The 17,147-nt window shown below is 45.4% G+C and overlaps 1 protein-coding gene across 2 annotated transcripts in view; it reads left to right on the forward strand.

Moving 5' to 3' along the window:
- Positions 1 to 17,147, forward strand: part of KCNH1 (potassium voltage-gated channel subfamily H member 1) — a 260,977-nt gene that overhangs the window by 91,973 nt on the left and 151,857 nt on the right. For both annotated transcript variants that reach the window (XM_070396298.1, XM_070396299.1), the window contains exon 7: positions 9,072 to 9,501. In XM_070396298.1, the coding sequence (XP_070252399.1) occupies positions 9,072 to 9,501 (430 nt within the window). The remainder of the gene's footprint in view (positions 1 to 9,071; positions 9,502 to 17,147) is intronic.

Raw genomic sequence — 17,147 nt, forward strand, 5'->3', positions numbered from 1 at the left:
GTATGGTGTTGTGAGCCAATCTCACCCCAAGAAATTCATTTAAAAAAAAAAAGAATGTGGGAGTCATCCATCTTTCTACTATTGTCAGGTTGGCTTTGGAGGAGCGGAGTGAATGGGGGACACAGGAGACTGCTTTGCGTCTGGAGCAGCCACGAAAGAGTTCAGTCTCATTGCTTGTTTTTAAAAATCTGATTGCAGTCAACACACAATTCATCATCCTCCGTGGCTGCTTGTCCATCAGTTAATTTATTAAAAAAATCCATACGTTCATATAAAATGTGGAGAATTACACCAGATATCCTAGAGGATAGTTATAAGAATTAAGTGAGTTAATGCAGATAAGACTAAGTTAGGACTGCTTGGCATATGGCAAGGGTTTCATAAGTCATCGTTGCTATTACTTAGTGGGATGGCATCGACACCTCGGGGTCTATGTACAACTTTTCCAATAAAGTAAACTTCCAAGTGGCATGTTTGCTATTTTAGTAATTTCTCATTTTGTAGTCAGAGAAGTGCTAAGATCTTTTAAAGGCAGTTTAGAAATACAAAAACCGAGGGGTGCATTGTATTCTATTCCTTTTCATTATTCCTGGCATCCTTGGCCTTTCATGTTCTTTATCAGCTGAGGATGACTTTGCCCTACCCCTAGGGTCCACGTGTCCAGAAGCATAAGGCAGGCTCCTGCCCCCTTTCCTTCAGCTTACACAGCTATTTTGGTGGAAAACCCTTAATTGCTTCTTGACAACTTTTCAGAGAGAGGACATCCTCCCTCCTCGTTATTAATGGTCACCTGGAGGTGACTTCTTTCTGACATTTCAGAATTTTTCTTTCCTTTTGACGAGGGCAGATAATCTCTCCCCTCCTCTCCCCTCCCCTCCCTTCCTCCCTCCCTCCCTCTTGTCTGGATTTTGCAGCTGGAGGAGAACAAGGTGACTACCTCTGATGTAACAGTTAATACTTTTGTGACATTAATCCTAGGTAAATGCATTTTCTCCACATCGCAGGTGAGGAAATGAGGCTCAGAGAGGTTCCTAGGGCCCCAGAACTAGTTGGAGCATGTGCCAGAGGCAGGGCCTGGCTCCAACCAACAATTTCTTTTCTCCATGGCTTCTCCTCTTCCCAAAATTTGTGGTCACAGAATGGCGACTATCCTTACATCCGCCTGCTTCCAGAAAGTTTAGAAGTATATTTACCAGAAGCCTCTTAAAGGAGCCATGATCTTGCCGTAGGGCATTCCTGCAGGGACTGATCGTCAGAGGGCCAGTTGGCAGGAGAGGGGAGCTCTGTGCATGACAGTTGCTTCCTGGAATAGGAGCACCTAAGATGATTAGTGGCCTCCTCACCACTCACTCACTGCTGAGGCTAAAGGAGAAATAGCCCCCGAGGGCTTTAAATCTCTCTGTGCAGATGGGATAGAGTTAGACCACAAGCAATATTACAGATGAAGCCCTGACCCTCCTTCTAGCTGGAAGGGGGTCCTTGTTGTCTTAAATTTAGGAATTCCTGAAGTTATGGTCATGCTCTTTCTAGAGTATTCTGATTCCCCCGGTCTGTTTCTCCTGCCCCGTTCCCAATGCCTTGTGCATTCGTCTAGTAGCCCAGACACCTGGGAGTGTCCTGGGGTTAAGTACAACCCCGGCTGCCCCAGGGACCCTGTGGTCCCTCAGAAGTGTTCCCAGTGGCTTGCTGGGCTCTTGTCCTTGCTCTGTCCCTATGGCTTTCATTTGTCCAATGCAGGAGAGCTAGTCCTGGGCACCAAAACTTCTCACCTCCCCCCATTCTCACAGGTATAACCCAGGTGTCTGCGTTCTGCTATGCCAGCCTCCCCAAATTCTGGGGAACCTTTTCACACATCCAAACCAGCTCCTTGAGCCTTCCCTGCTTGCCAACCCGGTGCAGGCCTCAAGGCCACACTACACATCCCTGGTACTTGCCTGGTCAGGAGGCTACCCTTGTGGGCAATGCTTTATCTTTTCTGGGGACTTCTATCTTCCTAGTTGAAGCCTGGTTTGGGGTGAGGATGAGCCTGAAGTTTGGGGAAGGAGGGAGTGTGTCTTTTAAAGCCCAATTAGATCGCATAGGGAAAGATCTATGTCTCTTGTTCATTAAGTAGAGAGCGTTACCAAGGGCCGGGAGGCCCCAGTTGTGTTCTCAAAGTTGAGGTGATGCTTTTTCAATGTCAGCACTGGTTCCGATCTGGAGCTCTGGCCAGGCAGTGATAAGTGGGCCCCAATGCCTTAGTCAGGCCCCAGTACTGAATGCTCCTGCAGAAAAGCCATTGCGGTTTTTAGCTACACCAGACCCTGTCATGCTCTTGTCTCCGAGAATTTAATGAAATTAGCCTAAAGCAAATGAAGGGCATAGCTAAGTCTACATCAGTGTCAGAGCTGCAGGCGCAAGATGACTCCAGTGCTTCCTTCAATATGAGGCGCAGTTCCCTCTAGGCTACGTGGACTCCTTTCACTTCCCTGGAAGAAGACAACCTGAGATTAGGGTTCTGAGAAAGACAGAGACATGGCAGGATAAAACCAGGTTCTCTCTTCTGTATCCTTTGGCTTTTATTTGGCCAATGATACAATTTTATTTCCAGCGCCTCTAGAAAGCAAAAGAGCCTGATGATATATTATCCCAACCGAAGACACGGTTTATTTCATGGTTGGAATTGTAAACAAAAAAGAAAGTGGATGGTTTTAAGCACTATTTCTAAACTTCCTTCAATGATGGTTTCTACGGAGAGTGCAGATGTGCCTTTTGGATATATTATTGGATTAAACAAATGGAAGGTCACAAGCTATCCCTCCTACTCGGCAACCACATCCTTTCCCTGAATATGGTCAACAGACCTGTTAAGTGAACTAGAAAAGAATTCCCTTTATGCACAGCTACAGGCCTTGTGCTAAGTCAGGCTTTATAGTGGAGCTCAGTTTGTCTTGCCGCTGCATTGCAGCCATCTGTAGGCTGTGTGTTTTTCTGTGGCCTGATTGTAGGTAAGGGGAGGGCAGGAGACTGCATTTTCCTTGTTTTCTATCCCTGGTAGCTCTTGGTTATGTCTTCCTGTACTAAGTTTTCAGGAAATGGTTGCTGAATTGAATTAAACAAGCCTAAAGTAAAATCTTAAAGCAACAGAAGGGCAATGTGGCTCCGTTGGTTGGAGCGCTATCTCATGCACTGAAGGGTTGTGGGTTTGATTCCCAGTCAGAGCACATACCCAGGTTTCAGGTTTGAGACCCAGTCAGGCACGTATGGGAAGCAACTGATCGATGTTTCCCTCTCACATTGATGTCTCTCTCTCTCTCTCTCTCTCTCTCCCTCTCCCTCTCCCTCTCCCTCTCCTTTCCTCTCTCTTTCTAAACGCAATCTTAAAAAAGTACTTATCAGCTAAAAAGAAAAAGAAAATTGCATTTAAGCTTCAGTGAGCAACTTTCAATAAGATCTAGTTAGCCAGTTTATTCCATTGTGCAGTTGAAATGGATCTGCAGTTGTCAGAGTGGTGAGGCCAGCATGGAACATTTATTCTTGAAGTTACCTCTGTTTCAAAGGCAACAGGCAAACCAAGCTCTGTTAATGAAGTATTAAATTCTTATAACAGAACACGGGATTTCCTGTTGTCTCGTCTTCTCCTTGTGAGTCAGTCTCAGAGGGAAGTATGTGAAGGAGGCCTTTAGCTGGAGGAGGATGCAGAAGTGTAATCATGAGCAATGTAAGGTTGAAAGTCATTTACCTGCAGAATTTGCTATGGATGCCATCATCTCATCCACAGACCTGGAAGCCTGACGGAACTATTCAAGGACCTGAAAGACCCAGCGGTTCTTTTGAATAACACATTGTCACCAGTCTGTGACAGTTGTCATTTCCATGCCTATAGCAGAAAGAAAAGGAAAGAAAAGAAAAAAGAGCAGAAATCATTGAATCTGGCTAGTTGAGAAAGCAAGATACAGCCCAAGTTAATGGAATGATTTGTTTAGTCTGGATGAATAGGTAACACTCAGTAATTTTCACACAATGATTCTGATAATTACCAAATGTCCTTTCAATTTGAATTGATTCAGTATCACAACTGAGGTTATTTAACAAAATAGATGCAGAAGGCTTCCTTCCAGTCATAGTTGTTGGCCTTCAGTGATGAGCTCCCCAGCACAGGTTCTTACCATCCCTTCGTCTGTGTTGACTCAACTTGAAATTCTTGGTTCTTCATAATTTTAATGTTGTCATAAAAAACTCCCTGGAACCATTTGGAATGTGAGAGAGGTTTTCGGATACAAGAAGTCCCTGGGAAAATGTGATTCTCTACCACATGGTGCTACTGTGTTTTTATACTAAAATAAATAAAAACACTTTGGAGAATTCTGTTTTATTTATTGCATATACTGAACTTCAGGCAGTTAAGAAAAACAACACAGAAATGAAGAGCTTGAAATGCTTTTAAACAGCTGGAATTCCAGCTGCTAGTGCAATAAGAGAGAACTTATGCAAGACCGTGTAATAGAATATCAGTGTGCACACAGATAAATAACGCAATGAGGGCATGCGTGTTTTATGTTGTTCCAAAGGCTCCTTAAAATTATTAAAAAATTCCCTAATAATCCAAACTCTTCAATTCTGTTTATAAAATGTTTGAGATCCTTTCTAAGAAGGTTCTGGCTTTAGACCCTGTGTGTTTCCTAGGGCTGCCATGACATATTACTAAAGTGGGTGGCTTAGTACAGCAGAAATTTATTCTGTCATAGATCTGGAGGCTGTGTGTTCTGAAATCAAGGTGTCAGTAAAGCCATGCAGCCTCTGAAGGCTCTAGGAGAGAATCTGTTCCATGCCTTCCTCTTGGCTTCTGGTGTGGCCCGTAACCCTTGGCATTCCTTGGCTTAAGTCACATCACGCCAGTTGCTACATTGGGAATCACATGGGCTCTCTCTCTCTGTCTACCTCTTCTTCTCCTCTTATAGAAACACCAGTCACACTGAATTACGGACCCTCCATATAACTTCGTCTTAACTAACCATACCTGCAACGACCCTATTTCCAAATTAGGCCACATTCTGAGGTTCTTGAAAAGACATGAATTTGGCGGGATACTGTTCAACCCAATAGGAAGCATCTAAAATGAATAGCAACTGGCTTTGGTCTTTAGGAAGGTGTAGTTCCTAATGTATGTGGGGAAATGGCTATAGGAAACTACACTGAGTGGCCAGATTATTATGACCTGCGAGATTATTATGACCACCCTATCAGTACTTCATTGACACTTCCAAAAATACTGAATATTGAAAACTTCCTAAGAAAATACTCTCAAGGTTTTAGTATTATTATTATTTGCATAACTAATTCACTTCATTGTACTGATGGGGTGGTCATAATAATCTGGCCAGTCAGTGTATAATGCAAAGCAATGTGTTCAAGTGGTAATGGATACAGATTACCACGGACATTTGGAGGACTGAGTGATTGGTTGGGATTACAGGGTAGTCATGGAGGGCTTTAGGGTGGAGGTAGTGGCAGACCTGAAGGACAGATAGTATTGTGGCAGCAGGTCTGAAGGATAACTAGTTACCAGTTGGTAGGAATGGTGAAGCTGGGCATTCTGGGCTGAGGGGCCCACTTGAGCAGACTAAGAGATGCAAATGTGCATCTGCTGTGTGGGATGATCGAGACAACTGGCATGTGTGGCTAGAGAATAGCGTGACCTTTAGGTAGCGGTTGCAGGTGTTGTTGTGGCCACTGGGAAGGGATGCAGAAGGGAGAAGGGATGAAGTACAGATGGAGCAGAAGGGAGATAAGAAAGGTGATGGGAGCCCAGTCGTTCATGTCCATGAATGACTGTCACAGAATGGGATCTTCGAGGTGGCAGTTAAGGGGAGAGTTCAAGGAGAGGTGGGAATACGATTCTGTAATGGCGCTTGAGGAGACCTTGCTGGACTCAGAGGAGCTAGACTTCTATGTTCCCTCTCAGATCTCAAGTTCCGTGATTCTTAGTAGAAATATCTTTTCACTGATCATATCATGCCTCTCTCACCAGTTATTCTGCTTCTGCCTCCTCCCTCCTTTCTTTCTATGGAGCATCTTCCATGGGCCAGGCACCAAAGAGACAATAGTGAGTAAGAAGACAAGGACAGCATCATTATCATCTCTTCCCTGTAGCGTTAGCACAGAAGTACATAGTAGGTTTTCCATAAATGTCGCTTTGAATTGAGTATGAGTGAGGGAAAATGACAAGGCCGTTTTGCCCTGGCTAGTAAGTTCTGGAGCTGCTTTGAAAGATGACTTCAGGAACCTCCTTATGAGGGGGTGGGAAGTAGGTGGATGCTTACATGTGTTTGATTTCTGAGTCATCAGAAAGGCTCCTTTGCCTCCCAAAATATCTTCTTCATCCAGGCTGTTGGTACTTTTAATTCCATTATTGGAAGTTAGTTTTCCTCTGTTAGAATGCAATTGCCCTGTGAAGAGATGTTATCCATTTACCCTCATCAATCTCTTGCATCTTAATAGAAGGGATTTTGTTAGTTTTTTTCTGCATAGGAGGTTTGAGAAAAGCACATGGAGGGAAAAGGGGACCCAGGGAGGAGGAGTGCTGGACATGCCAAAGGTAAATTTTGTCAAGGTTGGCAGTTTGGATGAATTGACCTTTAGCTTAGAAAAATCCATTATTATCCATTTGCTGGTATATGTTGGACAGGACATGATTTTTTCTGTTGTAAGTTTTACGGTTACAAAACTGTTTTTATTTGCTTTTTTTGTTGTGTTTTTTTTTTTTTAAATGGCAATAAATCTCATCTCCACCACCCTCAACAAAAATAATGTGTGTGGCAACCTGATCCTATGTTCTTCCTCGACAAGGCTATGCTGCCTATGGTTTGTGTGCTCACAGTCAGGGAAGGCTAATGATATAGATGCTGTAACAAACATCCCCCAAAGTTTCAGTAGCTCATTTTAGAGGCTTCTTTTTTCATTTACATAACAATATGATTCAAGTTAATTGGCTGGGAGAGAGAGTTCCACATTGCCTTTTAGGGACCCAGGCTCCTTCCTTGCTGTACATTCACCCTCTTCAGTCCTTGGCCTCCAAGTCACACTTAGCATCCTCTAGAAAGCATGCCGGGGGAAGAGAAAGCATGCAGAGAAAGCACACTGACATTTAGCTGCGGTGGCCTGGTGGTGGAGGTGACACATATCTCACCTCACATCCTGTTGGTGAGAGCTAGTCCTGAGACCCACCCAGGTGGATAAAGCCTGGCAAATGCAGGTTAATTGTGTGCCCAGAAAGAGGATATAGTCCTGGTAAGACTCCAAAATCACTTACACATTTTTGTCAGAAATCGTTGACACATTAACCTTCTGTCTGTGACATAACCTGAGCTTGGGGCTTGTCCTTAGGGGAACAAGAGAGAAGAGCAATGGCCTGGGACCTGTCCAGTGTTTAGAATAGTGAGAAGCCACTCTCTCTGCTTGGGGAAGTGCAGGTGGACTTTTGCTATGTCAGGGAGACGTCTTAATTCAAAATTCTTATTTTGTTTGCTCATTTGCTTTTTAGTGGAAGTAGGAAAAGCTAATGGAAATCTACCTTGAAATCCGTTTTGAGGTTTGGAGTGGCGTAGTTTCTGTAATGTAATTCGGTTCCCTTGGGAGATAAGAGTAGATTAATGTTTGGAGATTTGGAGATCCTCTAGTCCAGGGGTCCTCAAACTTTTTAAACAGGGGGCCAGTTCACTGTCCCTCAGACCGTTGGAGGGCCGGACTATAGTTTTAAAAAAAAAAACTATGAACAAATTCCTATGCACACTGCACATATCTTATTTTGAAGTAAAAAAACAAAACGGGAACAAATACAATATTTGTATTTGCATGTGGCCCGCGGGCCGTAGTTTGAGGACCCCTGCTCTAGTCCAATGGTGGTCCACGAGGTCCGAAAGGTTGGCGACTGCTGGTTTAAGGAAACCTTTGAAGCAGTGGTTGCCAACTGGTGGTCCGCTGACCACTGGTGGTCCTTGAGGTCTGAAAGGTTGGCTACTGCTGTAAGTCCACCTCCCAAGGGAACTGAGAGGTAATTGAACTGTCCAGATTCACATAGCAAGTTAGTGGTTTACGTGGGTCTCAGACACCATTTTCCAGACTTCTACTCTGGTGTTTTTTTTTTTCCACCACCACAGTGCTAGTCCCTACAGAACTGTTCAGAGATTAGGCCTGTCCTGGTGGGACCATCGGACACCAACTAGAAAGGGGGACACTTGACCAGATGCAATCAGAGGGTTCCTTTTAGCTGAGATTCCTGGATGGGTTGTGTTTAAGTCCCTGGCTGACAGAAGTGATATTACCTTCCAATAATTTGTAACTTTTCTGAGAAAACAGAATCTCAGTTCTTCTCAGCTGTTTCTTTGTTTTTAAAATATATTTTTCTAATTACAAAAGTAATAAAATTTTAGTCATAGAAATTAAGTATATATATACAAGTGTAACAAAAATATGTACAAATATAATAAAAAATTGCCTGTAATTTTCTAACTTGACAACGCAGTGATAACCACTGATAATGTAAAACAGATGTTTTACATCTTCCCATGTGTGTTTTCTGATCATTTTTCAACACATAAATATTTGTATAGATATGCACAATATAATTAAAATGAAAGATTATACAATATGAAATACAAGCTAAGCAATTCTTAAAATATTTCACATTATTTAATATTAAAATTGTTTTAAAATAACTCATTACATGGAAAAATGCTCATATATATTTGTGTGCATCTGCATCATATAATTAAATTAAAATTCTATTTTTATTTAGCTTGTTTTTGTTTTTGTTTTTTTATTTGCTTTTTAATGGAAGTAGGAAAAAAGACAATGGAAATCTCCCATAATATACCTTGGGATAAAATTCTAATTTCATTGTGAATAAGTACATGGATATATATGAGCAGTTTGTGATATCATGACTTACGTTAAAACGATTTTTTAAGGCTTGCATGTTGTTGCATCTTGTGGAAATGCTGAAGGAACAGGCTGGCGGGGAGGAGGGCAGGCGAAGTGGGGGAGTAGTCTTTTTGGTTCTTGGCCCTGACTCTGTGTTCCTCTTCTCCCAGGGCATCAGCAGCCTGTTCAGCTCTCTGAAAGTCGTCCGGCTGCTCCGTCTGGGGCGAGTGGCCCGGAAACTGGACCACTACATTGAATACGGAGCTGCTGTGCTGGTCCTACTGGTGTGTGTGTTCGGCCTGGCTGCTCACTGGATGGCCTGCATTTGGTACAGCATCGGGGACTATGAGATCTTCGATGAGGATACCAAGACCATCCGCAACAACAGCTGGCTCTACCAACTGGCCATGGACATTGGCACCCCTTACCAGTTTAACGGGTCTGGCTCAGGGAAATGGGAAGGTGGTCCCAGCAAGAATTCTGTCTACATCTCCTCGTTGTATTTCACCATGACCAGCCTCACCAGCGTGGGCTTTGGAAACATCGCCCCATCCACAGACATCGAGAAGATCTTTGCAGTGGCCATCATGATGATTGGCTGTGAGTATGACAGTGCCTGGGGCTGGGGCAGGGGGAATACTGTTTCATCATGCCTTCTATTAGCTGGAAAATGGGTAATGGCTACAGTGCCAGTAGGATCAGGGCTGTGATAACTTAAAAGAAGGAAGATATATATTTTTAAGAGACTAGCTTTATAGTTTTCCCGATAATTAAAAAAGTACATGTTTACTGCAAAGAAATTTAGAAAATACTAAGGAAGCACAAAATAGAAAAAGAAAGGCCGTCCAGGTACTTCTCAGAGATAGCTATCATTACCACTTGGTCTCTCCCGTACAGATTCTTTTCTATCCTTATCTGAACACACAGAGATAGGTTTTTATAAAGTTAAGATGACCTATATGCCACACATATAATTTGGTAAACTGCTTGTTCGTAGAAGAGTGAATTGTGGAAGTCTTTCCATGTCAATGTAACCATAGCTCTAGGTCTGCACTGTTCAATAAGAGAAAGTAGGAAGAGAGAATGTGAACTATCTCATTCATTATCTTTCATAGTGATTACACATCAAAACAACAATATTTTTGAAATAGTGGGTTAACTAAAATGTTCTATTACAATTTCAACATTCTTTTTGCTTTTCAAATGTGGCTCCTAGGAAAATTTTGAATCTAATTTCAGTTGGACAGTGCTGATCTAGATCAATACTGTTGATGTTTGCTTGATGGTTAAGAAATGTCCCAACTCCAAACAAAACCCAAAAAGGCCCAAAACAAAGCAAAACGCAAAAAAAAACAGCTCTTGTTCCATTGAGAGGTAAAGGCTTATGGGATTAACTTGATTGGACTGAAAAGCAAAAACAAGCCTAGTTCTTGAGGAAGGTACAGTGGGGCCTTGACTTACGAGTGTCCCGGCTAACGAGTTTTTTGAGATACCAGCTGTCTCTTGGCCAATTTTTTGCATTGAGTTGATAGAGTAATTTGAGTTAACGAGCTCCTTAACCAGCTCGGTCTTGGAACGAATTAAACTCGTAAGTCAAGGCCCCACTGTACTTACATCTCAATAACTTACCCACCGACCACTGCATAGCTGTTGCTGTTGCCAATGCTGGAAGTAGCCTTCGGCTGGACACAATGGGCTATCTCCACTAAAGGGACTCCCAAGTGGGGGGGTGGACTGAACAGGCGGGGAAGGCACATGGACCTGAGTGGATTGGACTCATGGTGAACCTGCCAGGAGCACCAGGTGCACGTCAGTGACAGATCGTGACATGGGAGAGGACGGCCCTCCCATGAAGCATCAGTTTGGGTAGTAGTCTGGTCGCCCGTGATGAAGCTGGAGTCTGGTGCCTGCGGGCAGAGACCCCGTGGCTGGATGTAGTCCTCAGGGTGGAGTTGACGTATTTCTTGTTTCTACCGAGCAGGGAATTCTAAGACCAGGGAAACCTGAGGCTTCAGTTTCTCTTGCTTTGTCCAGCTCACACCTGAGATTCAGCGCCCCCTTCTGCACGTGGATTGCAGCCCCCTCCTGTTTTGCAACCACCTCACCACGTCTGATGCGGTCCTTTCGTAAAACTCCTCGCGCCAAGGCACAGAGCTCACCTCTGAGCGTTGACTGAATGTGTCTGAGGGGTAATGGATTCATGGGAAGTGTTTGCCCATGGAGCTTTGGGGTTTGCTTCTTACTTTAAAATGGGTTTTAATAGAGATGATTGCCTGACCGTGGGAGGCAGCGTTACGTGTCTGTGGGTAGCTAATGGCTGTAGCTTAATTAGAACTCGAGGTGCTTCCTCATGTTGTGTAAGAGAATTTAAGACCTTTGCTCTTCTAGAACGATCCGCCTTGGAAGCCCCGTTCTCTAGGCAGCGCCTGCAGCAGTTTTGTGAGTTTGCGCCACCAGACACAGCGTGCTCGGGCACAGCTTCTGTGTGTTAGAGGGGAGAGGAGACACTGTAAATCAAAACGCCTCATTATATCCGTTACAGAGAAGCTGTGAAGAGTGTTCTGTCAGAAAATGGGCCCCATTTCACGGACTCTCCAAGGGCTTTCAAATCTGAGGAGACATCCTTGCAAACGTTTACCTGGAAGAAAAGAAGAAAGAAAATAGTTCTGGTGGCATATAATAAGGATAAGCAGTCTGTTTCCCCCAAACCGTTCTTCTGTGGAGAGCATCATTTCCTGGGTCTGGTCTCCAAGGAAAACCTCCAACAGTGATTATCACCTCTTCTCTCTCCCACCTTCTCCGAGCTGGATGATGTTTCCATTTCGTGAAATAAAGTGTCATACACAGCCTGCAGCCGAGTCTGATGTTCAGGTCGGCAGGTCTACTTAACGGGAACACCATTTCCCGAGCAGTCATTGGTTAGTCACTATGCTAAGTGCTCTACACACACTCTCTCCTACTCGCGGAATTTCTGTGCCGGAGAGATGATCATCTCCATCTGATAAGGAATGGAAGCTCAGAGAAGTTAACTCACTTTCCCAGGAACGTGGGGCTGGTGAGCAGGAGAGGCAGGGCTTGGACCCCGGCCTCCCTGAATTAGTAGCAGGGCTCCTTCTATGGACACACCTGCACAGGTGAGGTCTGAGAACAGAGTCCACCAGCTTCTCCAGCTGACAGACCAGCACTTGGAAAACGCTCTCCGTGAACTTGAGCAAGCTAGCAGTTCTGCACTGGCAACCTTTTGTGGGCTTGTTTATTGTTGTTGCTGTTTTCATTTAAGAACAAGATTTTGGTACAGACTCTGGGGGACCAGGTGTTGTGGAAACCAGCCGTTTTTCAGCAGCCTGTCACGGTTACAGCTGTTCCCCTTTCCGTGTGACATGTCTGACAAATTCTCGTACCAACAGCCAGGTTATCGCACTCTGTGTAATGCGGTGGCGATCACCCTTGTAAACTCACATTCCAGACAGCCTTTGTTGGGGACCAGTGCTGGTGTCTTGTTAGATTGGTGAGGTCCTCTCTTATCTTGCTTTGCCTGTGCGTGGACGTGTGCACACCTACCTCCTGGCTGCGTGGCTCACGGGATTGGACTGACCCCAGAATTGGCACCCCTGGCGACAGGGAGCATTGACCACACCTGCATTTATGCCGACATGTCAGTGCTTCTCTGTCCCCAGTAACTCTGGCGGTCAGGCCCCCATGTCTTAAGGGGTATAGAGAGACACAGGCCTTTTGAAATACTGCTTACGTTGTGACCTCCCCCCACCCCCACCCCCGCCTTGCACTGAATTTTACATGCGTTGGGAGTATTATTCCTTGCCTGTTCTGTTGCAGTGTATTAGCCATAATGTAGATTATCCAGAAGCCTTGTGTTGCTTCTCCTCTCTGCTCTCTGGCACTGAATATCTCATTATAACTTGGCTAATTCCCCAGAGGATGCCAGGAAGCAGGAAAACTAAGTATTTTCAATTTTGCCTACCTCTCTCAGTTCTGATAAAAGAGAATTGCAATAGGAACAAGTGGAAACTGATGGCTAAAATGAGTATTTGTGATTCGCTGTGGTGTAGGCAATCTATAGTGTCTCCAGCTGCCTGGTTCTCTCTCTGACTTCCATTCTAGGGTCTTGTCCTGGGCTAGAGGCAAACCAGCCCCTGCCTGATCTCCCTGCCCTCTTGTGGGTCTCCAGGGGTCTCCTACCAGGCCTCACCCCAAGTGGACTCTTCATGTCTTTTAGCACACTTCTATGTTAGTGACGCTCGGTGAAGCACATGCCACTGTGGCCCTCTGTGTGACACGGGGGAGAGGATGTCCCCCTTTCGGCAGGCACATGCATCAACAGGTATGAGCCTCCCGAATTAGGGTTGGTCTGGCTGCTCTGCCATCATCAGAGATGCAGGCTTCTCTTTTCCCTTCAGCGCACCACTTCCACATCAGGAGCCAGGATGGCTGGTCCAGCTTCCTCCATATGTTCTCTTTCCAGAAAGAAGGGAAGGGGAAGGCGAGCTGAACTCTGACAAGGCTAGGAAATTGCCATATTACCTCTGTCGGTGCCTCCCCGACAGACCCCTCGTGTGTGCTAAGGATCTGGAGACCACCGCTGTGGGTGGCACTCTCAGGGAGTCTGCGGTCTGATGGTGGTGGGGCTGTGGGAAGGACAGGGACAGGTCCTGTCACTTACCCACCAGTGAGGCCTGGAGATGGAGCCCTCATGGCGGGCTGAGCTTTCCCTGGCCTCTGAGGGATCCTTTCAAGAAGGGACTTTCAGCAGGGAGAGTTCCTGCATCTGGGAGGTCTCATCTCAGGAGAGGGACACGACCCTGCCTAGGGGATCTCTCCAGGGAGAATTTCATGGTGGAGACATTTCCATTTCTTTTTTTATAAATACGCTTTGCACTTTTCTGATTCTCTCCTCAGAATGTCATTGCTGTCAGCCTGTCATTGAAATTAACCCACATTCGTTTCCTTTCTCTCTGACAATGGCAGGGGGTCTAGACATTGTATTCCTACTCAGGTTCCTCCCTAAACGCTAAGCATTTGTCTCCTTCCTCAGCTCCCCTTGACACTTGCCTCTTTGAATTCATTTTTCCTTCCCACCTCAGCTCCTTCAAAGCAGAGCAGAATGTCAGTGAAGAAGGGACCTTTGGGAGCATCTGTTTAGTCCAGAGGAGCACTCCTCTCGCTCTTCTGCTGGACCAGATCTCATCCTTATCCGTGCTCCAGTCAATCTCCCCCACCCCACCCCACCCACCCCAGGCCTGGGAGCTCCCAGTGAGTCAGTGGGCTCACTCCTGGTGGTTTCCTTATATCATCTCTTTCCTGGGGGGGGGGGGGGGGGGAGCAGCGGGGGATGGACGCTAGTAACCTGCACCCCAGGGCCTTTGACCCCCCTCCCTCACCCACTTGCACTATGCTTTGTGGTTTCCCTTCAGCTTAGATTAATTGCAGGCCAATCTGAACTTTTCTCTGCCTCCCTCCTGATCTTATTTAAATGTTTATTTCTATTCATCTCACCTTTGCTAAATATGCCTTTTTTTGCATTCTATACCAATATACTGTTTTTTCAAAAATGACATGAGGCACATCTCCCAGGAGGCTGTAAAGATACTCTTAGGAGACTTTAGCCACATGCTAGCTGCTTACTTAATATTTCTGGGCTTGTGGAAGCTGAACATTGGAGATGGATCTGGAGTTTTGGAATTGGCCTGCAGTGTTATTGGCCAAGCCTCTTTATTAGTTAGGATACGTGTTTTCTGCTGCTGGACAGGCACATGCATCAACAGGTATGTGCCTCCTGAATTAGGGTTGGTCTGGCTGCTCTGCCATCATCAGAGATGCAGGCTTCTCTTTTCCCTTCAGCGCACCACTTCCACATCAGGAGCCAGGATGGCTGGTCCAGCTTCTTCCATATGTTCTCTTTCCAGAAAGAAGGGAAGGGGAAGGCGAGCTGAACTCTGAAAACAAGGCTAGGAAATTGCCATATTACCTCTGGTCACATCACATTGGCCGGAACTTGGTACCCTGGCCATACCTAGCTGCAGAGGATAGTGGGAAATGTAGTCTTTATTCTGGGTGGTCATGTGCTCAGTGATATGGACAAGAAGAGCTGGTGGGGGGCTGCCTTTGTGTCTGTCTGCCTCCGCTTTCCTCCTTCTCCTCATTTTCCTTGATAGCAGCAAACATTCGCCCTCCATGGCAGGGAAATCCCGGTGGGGCTTCATTCCTGAATTCCTGGCTGGGAGACTTTGTTTCAAGTCCTAGGTCTGCGTGGTGCTTTGGGTTGTGTGTGCCCTTTGATTTCTGTGGTTTGGGGGTGTGAAGCTCTTGACAATCTCACTTCACAGAAGTGAGACTAAATGAGGTAATGATGCATGATAGCTCTCTGAAGAAAACTGAAAATCGTGACATTCAATTGTCATGATTTTATTGTTGTTGTTAATAACAGCAAGTGTTTCTTGCTCTTCCCAGTTCATTTTTGTCTTCCCTGTTCCTGGGAGAAAGAAAATAATAATTGCACGAGAATGCTGTTTAATTTCATTTTGGGTTTCTGTTTATTTTGGGAAATGGGGCAATGTCCAGAATGCTATGAGAGAAATAACTATTCATTTCTCATTTATTCTTAGAGGGTTTTTTTCTAGCCAGCAAACAAGTTTATTTTTCTCTAGAATCTGATTTTTAAAAAAAATGTCCTGCTGTAGCTGGTTTGGCTCAGTGGGTGGAAAGTTGGCCTGCCGATTGAAGGGGTCCTGGGTTTGATTCTGGTCAAGGGCATGTACCTTGGCTGCAGGCTCGATCCCCAGTAGGGGGCATGCAGGAGGCAGCCGATGAATGATTCTCATCATTGATGATTCCATCTCTCTCCCTTTCCCTTCCTCTCTTAAATCAATTATATATATATAAAGTCCTGCTTGCCACTGCACATTTCAGATGGGTATCCCCACCATCTCTGACACAGTCTCTGTCTTGTACATCCCCTTCTCCCCTCCTCCAGAAACTCTCTCTGGTTACTCCCTCCTGGTTCTCAATCCTTTGTACTCTTAAGTCTGACGGACCCTGCTTTAGGTTTACTTACTTGCCCTTAGATGTTACATGGCTCTATAATCAGTTTTCTGACTTCATAGTTCTCTTTCTTGCGTCGTGTATATTTTGCCTAGCTCTAGTGAAACGCTAGGCTTCCGGGGACAGGGCTGTGGGTCTCCCTGCTTTTCTCTCCTTTGTGTCTGGCACACTCTGTCGGATTGTGGAAACGAGCCTGAGCTTTGGGGCCGGGCAGCTCTTGCTTGCACGCCCACCTCTACTCACCTCTACTCTTGATTAGTGCTTTGACTTCTGGCAGTTCCCTCAAGTGCAAATGGAGATGGATACCAGGCCCCCGACTAAGTGTTGGGGATAAAAAAATAAACCGAGGCAGCGTACCCAGCACAGAGCTTCCCACGGGCGTTCAGACATCGGTCGTCTCGCCCTGCTCCTCCATTCCCTCTTGCAGCCTAGTTCTAGGACTCATTGAACAATGCTGTCTCTCCACCATTGTTAGTCCTTTGGGTGTGCTTGACTTTCAGAGACTTTGAACTCGCATAAAACATCAGGTGCATCGCAGTATTTAATTTACAGATCATGAAATACAGTGTACGTATATCTGGATGTGAATTTCCCTAGATACAAAGCTTTAAAAGAAAAAAAGCCTGGCTGCACAGCAAATGAAGGGAAGCTATGAAAGGAAGAGAAAGTCATTTCGTGTGCTCAGCGAGGCCTCCGGACACAGCTGTCCAGGCCTGACTGGCAGGACCTTCACTGGGCAGGAAACGGTTCCCAGGGAATGAGAATGCTCCCCCTGGAGAAGGAGGAGGGAAGGACTAGGAACACTCAAGCATCGAGCCCCCAGGACATGCCAGGTGTCATGCCAGGACCTTTTCCTCACCCAACAACTGCATAGTGAGGCTTTATTACCCCTGTTTTGCAGATAAGAACATTGAGGCTTAGAGACACAAAGTAACTCCCCCAAGGCCACAGGGTGAGAGGTGGCCGAACAGGGATTTGAACCAACGTTATGTGACATCAAAGTTTCACCTTGTTGTGTTGCTTTCCTTATTCTGGGATGTGGGAGGGCAAATGCCCTCTGTGGTGTGTGTGTGGTGTTGGGGGTGGGGCAGAGAAAGAGTTGGAAAGAAAGGGATGTAGGAAGATTGAAGAGAGGGGGTGCTTTCCCTAGAAGCCTTCTCTGTTACTTGGAATGATAATTGTAGTGACAG

This window comes from Myotis yumanensis, unplaced genomic scaffold (genome assembly GCF_028538775.1).
Source record: "Myotis yumanensis isolate MYYU_CA2020_CCGP unplaced genomic scaffold, mMyoYum1.0.hap1 SCAF_17, whole genome shotgun sequence".
In the NCBI taxonomy this organism is placed as follows: domain Eukaryota; kingdom Metazoa; phylum Chordata; class Mammalia; order Chiroptera; family Vespertilionidae; genus Myotis; species Myotis yumanensis.